Here is a 9,589-nt window from a genome sequence, read left to right as displayed (position 1 = left end):
TGCAGGGAAGTTGTGGGATTGGGCGGGGGCCGGGTTGTGTCTGGAGATAATCTTGTGGACACCATTTTAAGTGGTCTGCAGTATGAAAAGGCTTGAGAACCACTGAGCTAGTATAAAGGAGATGAAGCTAGATCTTTTGGTCCTTATAACAATGTTTGAAAGGCTGTTTTCTTTCTCATTTAACATGCAGCAAGGACATATGGGAGAAGGCGAGGTAATAATATTCCTCTTTAATTTTCTAATGTTGACAATGTCTCATGGCATACATAGCACTACGCTGTTATTAGAAAGCAACCTAAAAAGATAAGATTTGAAACCATCAGTTTAACCCAAGCTTGCTTAGTTTATCTGCATGCTGTGGTAAACATTTTAACTGAATGAAATATCTCCCCAGAATAGTACTACTTAGGTTGAGATTAGCATGATCCTATAGCTAAGTGTCATCTATGTGAATTACTCCTTGGGAGAGCTAAAATGTTGTTTTTCTCCTGTGTTTATGAATGACAACTCTGTAGAAGTGATTCATACTATTACTTGTATTTGAGTGCTGACAGTTGTGTTGGGCCCTGAATATGGGCCATGTCCCATTGGGTTTATAGTTGAAGGCCCCGATTCTGTAAACATGCATACTGAGTAAGTTTATGCATATTGGTGTGCGGTTGTGTTCATCGTGACTACCTAGATATTCAAAGTTACTCGCATGCAAAATTGTCTACAGGATTTGGGTCTTAATAGACGAGACAAATGAAAATGGATAATGCACTAAATAAGGAAAAAACCACTGTAAAGCCTTGAAAGCTATAATGGTAGAAACTTAATCATAAAAGTGGGTGTGATTCAGTTTTCAAAGGGTTCCTTGAGTAAAAGACATTTAAAAAACAGATTGTTGAATACTGAAACTAAGACTTTGTCAGTATTGAGTTCTTTAATTTTCTGAATGTAGATTAAGAAAGAAAATTGAAGTGTGATCTCTATTAGACTTTGACTTTGCATAGAAAATGTCCACTTTTCAGAGGTGGTCAAATTTGCAGTCTCTAATAATTTGATTTACTTTAAAATCAGGTTAATGTATGTAACCTACTGGACATTCCAAATGTCAGGACAACAAAAGAAGATAAATTAATCCCACTGATAACCATTTTTATAGATTGTATTGAATCCTGAAATATCATCCCCATATAAAGAAAAGGAATACTTGTGGCACCTTAGAGACTAACCAATTTATTTGAGCATAAGTTTTCGTGAGCTACAGCTCACTTCATCGGCTGTAGCTCACAAAAGCTTATGCTCAAATAAATTGGTTAGTCTCTAAGGTGCCACAAGTCCTCCTTTTCTTTTTGCGAATACAGACTAACACAGCTGCTACTCTGAAACCCATCCCCATATAGCAAACTGTAGGCAAATGAAAAATTATTCTAGAAGCCTTAACAGACCTCACATGTATTTGCTTGTTTTTCCAATATGTGTTCGTAGAGGACTGGCCAACATATGTTGTGACTCTAGTTATTGTATGTTGTAATAAGGAGTAATATCATTGCAGGGATCAGTTTGTGTGCGTTCATATGTATTGTGTTATACAACTGCATTTGTAAGTCAAAGATCTTTACTAAAGGAATATGCCCAAAAAGTGTTACCGCAAAAGGACATGTGACTGTCTCAATAGAGGAAGAATGCTTGCAACATGTTAGAAAACGAGTTAAGGAACGAATCTTCTTTTACAATATCTCAGTAAAGTTGATCTGCTCCAAGAATGACATGTTACTTAAATGAGTCTTCAGTCGTCATTCATAGGAAATTGCAGTGGGTCTTACTGCTTTGATAGGTGTTCTTGTTATCTACAAGTGTATAGTTTGTGATTTAAATATTTTGATATCAAGTGACCTAAAAGGTTAATGTAGTTAGCTGGTGTGGGAATCTTTTTTTCATCTGTACTGTGAAATTACCGTGTGCATGTAAGAAGTTATTTGAGAAATGGTATGCGTCCTAGATTTTTAGTTGTGTATACAATCAGGATAGTCCCTACAAAGTAGTTATTATGGTTATATAATGTTTCTTTCTGTGGCAAGTCTTTTAAAAATATGACATATATAAAAAACAGGCAGCAGAATTAGGCAATAGCAATTGCAAAACTTCTCAAAAAAAATGAGTTCTGTCTATGAAAAGATTGTGGATGTTCAGGTCCTTTTTAAATGCTGTTTGTTTTGTTACAAATTTTCTATAATAAAAGATACTGCCTCTTTCTGTAGCTGTGTAATTAACAAGGTGTTTGGATTGTTGTAGAACTAGAAATGGTAAGGTTAAATGAGATGAGCAGGATATCAATATGATCATATTTAGTCTTCCCATTACTTGTTAAAAGGGGAAGAGTACAAGAAGCCGTACTGCTAATATAGAACATTTCTTTAATAATATTTAAATAGTATGTTCTTTGTCCTATTAGTATGGGGTTTTTCCCTTTTTTCCCCCTAGGTCAGTCTTCACTGTTTCCAATGGAAGACGGGTTCTTGGATGATGGACGTGGGGATCAGACTCTTCATAGTGGCTTAGGATCACCACACTGCTTCTCTCACCAAAATGGAGAAAGAGTGGAACGGTATTCCCGCAAGGTGTTCGTAGGTGGACTGCCACCGGATATTGATGAAGGTATTTTCAGAAACAAGCTCAGTCAGAACAACCCATGTTGATTTGATGATAAACTGTAGAGTGGACCCTGTTGTTAACAAGCTAAAGAATGATTATAATAAGAGTTTTTTTTTACAAATTGTTGGCCAGATCCTAAGCGTCACTGAACACCTGCTGTTCCCATTAGCCCTGTCTCTACAACTGCTTTGTTACTGAAAGATAAAAATATGAGCTCTTTAACAAGGAATAGTACTTTTGTTATGAATTTGAGAATGAGGGCTTAATGTGCTGTAACATTTGTGTGATAAATCTGTTCTTTCTCCAGCTCCTCCTTTTAGTTGTATATAGTCCAGACCTAGACCATAAAAATGGGCAGATCTGTTTTAGGGAGCTGGCCGTGCTAAGACCTTCATGTTTATGAGATTATCATAGAAATGTTCTTTGGTCAGCAGCTGTAGTCTTGACAGATGGATGCAATGCCTCAAATGCTTAAGGATCTTTTATCTAATCTAGATCAAAATCTTTCAGCACTGACAAAATACAAAACTTGTGACAGAAATAAATTGGTTTCTATTAGGGCTGTAGATTAATCACAGTTAACTCACACGATTAACTCAAAATTAATCACGATTGAAAATTAATCACAATTAATCGCAGTTTTAATCGCACTGTTAAACAATATGAGAATACCAATTGAAATTTAATAAATGTTTTTCTACATTTTCAAATATATTGTTTTTAATTACAACACAGAATAAAAAGTAGTGCTAACTTTGTATTTTTTATTACAAATATTTGCACTTTAAAAAACAAAATACTATTTTTCAGTTCACCTCATACAAGTACTGTAGTGCAATCTCTTTACTGTGAAAGTGCAATTTACAAAAGTAGATTTTTTTGTTACATAATTTAACTCCAAAAACAAAACAAAACTATGTAAAACTTTAGATCTTATAAGTCCACTCAGTCCTACTTCTTGTTCAGCCAATCGTTAAGAAAACAAGTTTGTTTACATTTACAGGAGATAATAAGCAGGAGCTGCCTGCTTCTTATTTACAATGTCAAAAGAAAGTGAGAATAGGCGTTCGAATGGCGCTTTTGTAGCCGGCATTGCAAGGTATTTAGGTGCCAGATATGCTAAACATTCGTATGCCCCTATAATGGTGGCTGAAGCATGAAGAAGACATGCTTCTATGTTGATGATGCTCGTTTAAATTTGTGACTGAACTCCTTGGGGGAGAATTGTATGTCTCCTCCTCTGTTTTACCCACATTCTGCCATACATTTCCTGTTATAACAGCCTCGGATGGTGACCCAGCACATGTTGTTCATTTTAAGAACACTTTCACTGCAGATCTGACAAAATGCAAAGAAGGTACCCAGGTGAGATTTCTAAAGATAGCTACAGCACTTGAACCAAGGTTTAAGAATCTGAAGTGCCTTCCAAAATATGAGAGGGATGAGGTGTGGCGCTTGCTTTCAGAAATCTTAAGGAGCAGCATTCCGATGCGGAGACTACAGAACCTGAACCACCAAAAGAGAAAATCAACCTTCTGGTGGCATCTGACTCAGCTGACAAAAATAAACACGTCAGTCTGCACTGCTTTGAATAGTCGTTGAGCAGAACCCATCATCAGCATGAACTCATGTCCTCTGGAATGGTGATTGAAGCATGAAGGGACATAGGAATCTTTAGCACATCTGGCATGTAAATATTTTGCAACACTAGCTACAACAGTGCCATGTGAATGCCTTTTCTCACTTTCAGGTGACATAAACAAGAAGTGGGCAGCATTATCTCCTGCAAATGTAAACAAACTTGTTTTTTGTCTGAGCAATTGGCTGAACAAGTAGTTGGGACTGAATGGGCTTGAAGGCTCTAAAGTTTTTTACATTTTTTATTTTTGAATGCAACTATTTTTTGTACATAATTCTACATTGGTAAGTTCAGCTTTCATGATAGAGATTGCACCACAGTACTTGTATTAGGTGAATTGAGAAATACTGTTTCTTTTGTTTTTTACATTATATTTTTGATTAAAAAATTTGCAAAGTGAGCACTGTACACTTTGTATTCTGTGTTGTAATTGAAAGTAATATATTTGAAAATGTAGAAAACAACCAAAAATATTTAAATAAATGGTATTCTATTTAACAGCACGATTAAACACGATTAATTTTTTTAATCACTTGACAGCCCTTGTTTCTGTCTTTCTTATTAGAAAGATGTTAACTCTTTCAATTAGGGGGCAAGATCAGTAGAACAAGTATGAACCTATCTCTGCCTTACAATGATAAGTGCATAAATAAATACCCACACTATCCTTCTCAAGTGTCTTTTTTTTAAAAAGCTGTTTTATGGGTATTTTTTTTTAGTTTTTTTTTATAAAATGTTATAAACCCCAAACTCTGATTCTTATGTATTTTTTTTTAAACATGAAAACATGCCACATTGAACTGGTGTTTGAATATTAAATCACTTGGATCATGTGTTTCAAACTGAAATACAGCTAGAAGATAAGGAATTAAGTTATCCCTCTTCCTCATGAAACCCATGCTCATTTTAAAATACTCTTCTAATGAGCTTCAGAAACTTAAGAGTAGGAGTAATATTACCAGTAGTTCTATTAGGTTTGTACAGTCCCAGCTTGTTCTGGCTCTTCATTCAGCTCCTTATGTAAACTTGCTCTACTCAGTGGCAGCTTTTGACAGTGGTTATGTCCAGTGGTAGCCTGTCACCCCAGTGGATGGTAAGAACTGAGTCCGGAATCAATGCAGAGGCACTTAATTTTGGTGAGAAGCCAAGAATGTTTGGTGAATTCAACATGAATATTGGGGGGTTGAGGAACACTGCAGTGTTTGTGTAAAGAAACACCCATGATATGCAGCAGCAGTAAGGCCATGTCTACACTACTACTTATGTCTGCAAAACTTGTCGCTCGGGGTGTGAAAAAACCACCCCCCTGAGCAACATAAGTTACGCCAGCATAAGTGGTAGCATGCACAGTGCTATGTCAGTGGGAGAGGCTCTCCTGCCGAAATAGCTACCGCCGCTTGTTGGGAGTGATTAAATTACGTCTATCTGAGAGCTCTCTCCCTTCGGCATAGAGCGGCTACACGAGATCTTACAGTGGCACAGCTGCATTGCTACAGCTGTGCCGCTGTAAACTTGCTAACTGTAGTCCTAGCCTTAGTGTTACAGAGCCCCTCTGACAAAGGAACCCTGTCTTTCATGATGTCAAAGCATGAGAGGGGCTATAGTTGGAGCACAGTGACAGCTGCAATCCAGAAAGTTGTTAATCTGTGGATTTTTCTTAACCATAACATTTTAATCTAGACTTGTATTTCAGTCAAAAAGTTATAATATGTTGCACTGTAAATCACTGTGATCTGACAGTCAAACACAAGCTACTTTCACCATGGTTACCATGGTATGTTTTTAGCAATTAAATGGTCAAATTTAATATGACATTTACAATAGAACATTCTTGGGGTATGTGTTCTTTATTCCCAGGTAATGGCTTTAAAAAAATTTTTTTTTTAATCTTATGAAACCAGGTGGGCATGTGAACAGTTCATTTTGTGAAGGACTAGACTTACCATAGTTGTGTTGCCTTTGTTCAACCTATGTTGAAAGGATAAGTCCATTCCCTCAAGACATGTTCTTGTTGTGTCCTTCTCTCCCCCCATCAATCCCCAGAAAATGAACTAGAATAAGGATCACAATCCATATAGATATGATTTAAATCCACCTCACCACTGAAAAATTTTAAAGTCCTTCTGCTCCCAATTCAGGAGAGCACTTAAGCATATACTGTAAAATTAGGCACATGTTTAGGTGCTGTCTAGAACAGAGACCAGTTTTAAGTATGCCTACAAAGTTACAAAGTGGTGGGCTTACTGTGTCTGTGTACATCAGCTAAGGTAACCCTGACACATTTCTATCGCAATATACATTCCTGATGACCCTTGGGCACAAACAAAGAAAACTGTCAATACCGAAGTTTGTCAACTTTTGTTCCACTAGAAATATCATAAAAAAAAACAAAAAACAAACTTGTGTTGGCCAAATTGAAAAGCACACTTTTCCAGGTTTTAACAATTTAAGATTGGGGCGGGGGGGAACACTTACACTAATTATAAATACATGATACATACTATAATAAAAATAGCTGATGGAAATCAGTCCTGCAGTCACAAGAACTTTCTCCCAGGGTAGGAGAGGCTGGGACTCCTGCAAAGCACTGTTGCTCTGCCCTCTGTGTCTGTCTTCTCTGTACAAAATTGTCAGTGACCAGCCTCCAATGAGGGAAGATTGTTGTAATGTCTTTGAGGGAAGAGAACAATAAAAGAATAGAAAAAGGGGGGAATCCAAGAAGTTACCTTGTAATTTCTATGGAAAAAATTGCTTAGTGTGATGAGGGATGCATAACAAAACACTGGGAAAACATTTGTTTAGGTATTTTTCATGTATTGTAGCACCTAGGTGCTAATGTAGTCTACTTAAAACTTGCAGATGCCTCTTCAGTAATAGAAAATTTTATCCCTACTTGAGCTTTGTACACAGGTGTTTCTTGTTCAGAAGCTTCTTATTACTAGCAACCATTCTCTTGAGGCGAGAAAATTACCCAAGCTCAAAAAGAACAATGCCATAATTAGTGGAACATTTTTACAGGACTAGCAAATATAAATTATCTTACCAGAATACTGAAGTGGAAGGAGGATTTGAAATGGGTGCTGGAGTTGCTTCCTGTTACACTACTGTATTTCTTCTCTGCATTCTTTCCTATAGCTATTGCATAACTGCATTCTGCAAGCATTACTGTAAGTTAGTTTGAGGTCAAACTCAGATAATGCGGACAGATGTGGCACAAGCATGTGATGTGAACAAGCTTGACTGGGCCTTGTGATATTCCCTTTCCTTTTCTCCAAACCGTTTGTGATTGCAAGGCAGATTGGCAGAATTTACTGCTAAGCAGTTAGTCAAGGATTCGGACTTTGAACTCTTTATGTGGGAGAATGCCTGAAGCTAGGATATGGTAGCTATTTAGATTAATTGATTTCATTCCTGTGACTTAGTGGGCTGCAAGCTTTTATTTGTAACCATTAATAAAGAGACACATCCTTGATCTTTGAACTGTTTTTCTCACTATTCAATGTATGTTCTGACTTGTCATGAAGATTCCCCTTCCCTCAATAAATGCTATCAGCGGTCTGATATTTGTTTATAGGTTAGGAAAAAATATGACCAATTACCTGAAATGAAGATTCTCCAGGGTTTTATGTTCAGTGGGTTTTAACTTCTATTCATGCTCCTTTTTATCCCCCTGTTCCTCATCCCTCAGATGAGATCACGGCTAGCTTTCGTCGCTTTGGTCCTTTGATTGTGGATTGGCCGCACAAGGCGGAAAGCAAATCCTATTTTCCTCCTAAAGGTAACTATCATGATGTTAACATCGTTTTAAGAACTATTGCAGAACCAGTGACTGTATTTTTCAGTGTAAGAATTTGAAGTGTAATTTTCATTATGTAAAAGATCTTCATGTTCACTGCTCCCCCGTACCATGCTGAAAATATCCCCGAAAATCATGATGTAACTCAAATCCTGCAGGATGTTGCAAGTAGGTGGACTGCAGCACAGTGCATGATAATACGCATTTAAAATAATTACTCGTACTTCACTTCCGGTCAGACTCCCCTTTCTTTCTCTGTGCCTTCTTCCTCTCATTTCTCTATTCTTTACTCTGCCTGACCTCTTATTTACTACATCATATGTAAAATATTAGACTAGTGCTGTGTAAGGGGAATGCACAGCTAAGCAGCCCAGGGAAGAAATTGTACCTCACATTCACAACTCACCTGTGCTGGCAGGATGGAGGCAAGGCTCTATCTGTTTCCACCTGTTTGCTTGCTTCCTCCCCACCAGTGCGAAAGGGATAGGGAGGAGAGAGTACTGAACACATAGCTCTTATTTTCCCTCCTGCTTTTGGAGGCATGCTGGGCGGCCGCATGGGGGAGCATTTGTGTGTGTTGGGGGGTGTCTTACTGTTTACTCCCTCTTATACTGCAGTGTAATCATGTGGGATCAGCGCATAGTCTGGCCCTAAATAATGACACTAAATATTATAAACTATAAAAAACTAAATCTCTTGGAATCTCATCAGGAATCTTGCAAGTCTTCTTGTTCTCTTACCTAGGATATGCGTTCTTGCTGTTCCAAGATGAAAGCTCTGTACAGGCTCTGATTGATGCATGTATTGAAGAGGATGGAAAACTCTACCTTTGTGTCTCCAGCCCCACTATCAAAGACAAACCGGTGGGTAACATTTTCAAGTACTTTAGAGTTGGTATAAAATAAGTTTATAAATTGTGCACTGCAGATGTCATGCATATTTTCTGACTTCAGTGAAACAGATTAATGTCCAAAGAGGATGGTACGGTTATGCATTATGTACTAATACTGCAGTAACTATGGGCCCAATCCAAAGCCTAGTGACTCCCACTCATTTCAGAGGGCTCTGGGTCAAGACCCTCTGTCGGCAGCCATTGTTGCTTAGTAAATAAACTATGCATAGCCTTGCATGCTGGAACTATTGAGATAGTGATTAGCCTGATGTCTACAGTACTGCTTACTCTTTCAGAACAACACAAATATCATGAATACATGTGTATTTATAAAATTTATATAGCATGGTTGGATTGTGATAATGCATCACATTAACAGGAAGAACTTGTATATCTCATACAAGTTAAATAACAAGGTGAAATCTGATCTGCTTAGGTCACCATTAATAGAGCATATTGGCATTAACTCCTAATTGGTAGTTGATGTACAGTTTGAAAGTGAGTTCAAAGTATAGTCATTGATACCATTTTAAAGTTTTTACCATCAGGGAGGCTACATTGTAACTGACAGTTGATATTGCTAAAATACTTACCTCAACTCTTAATCTGAATTAGGAACAGT

General features: G+C 37.4%; 1 protein-coding gene and 1 long non-coding RNA gene across 6 annotated transcripts in view; one reads left to right on the top strand and one right to left on the bottom strand.

The window, feature by feature from the left end:
* The window catches only part of LOC140915687 (uncharacterized), a 38,025-nt gene that overhangs the window by 7,516 nt on the left and 20,920 nt on the right, over positions 1–9,589 (bottom strand). The gene's annotated exons all lie outside the window — the stretch shown is intronic.
* The window catches only part of CPEB4 (cytoplasmic polyadenylation element binding protein 4), a 185,787-nt gene that overhangs the window by 168,882 nt on the left and 7,316 nt on the right, over positions 1–9,589 (top strand). For 4 of the 5 annotated variants that reach the window (XM_073355775.1, XM_073355773.1, XM_073355772.1 and 1 more), the window contains 4 exons: positions 191–214; positions 2,470–2,643; positions 7,968–8,057; positions 8,820–8,938. In XM_073355775.1, the coding sequence (XP_073211876.1) occupies positions 191–214; positions 2,470–2,643; positions 7,968–8,057; positions 8,820–8,938 (407 nt within the window). The remainder of the gene's footprint in view (positions 1–190; positions 215–2,469; positions 2,644–7,967; positions 8,058–8,819; positions 8,939–9,589) is intronic. The other variant, XM_073355774.1, reaches the window with a different exon arrangement.

This window comes from Lepidochelys kempii, chromosome 8 (genome assembly GCF_965140265.1).
Source record: "Lepidochelys kempii isolate rLepKem1 chromosome 8, rLepKem1.hap2, whole genome shotgun sequence".
Taxonomy (NCBI): domain Eukaryota; kingdom Metazoa; phylum Chordata; order Testudines; family Cheloniidae; genus Lepidochelys; species Lepidochelys kempii.
The sequence above is the reverse complement of the archived record's forward strand: the minus strand, read 5'-3'. Positions and strand labels throughout refer to the sequence as shown.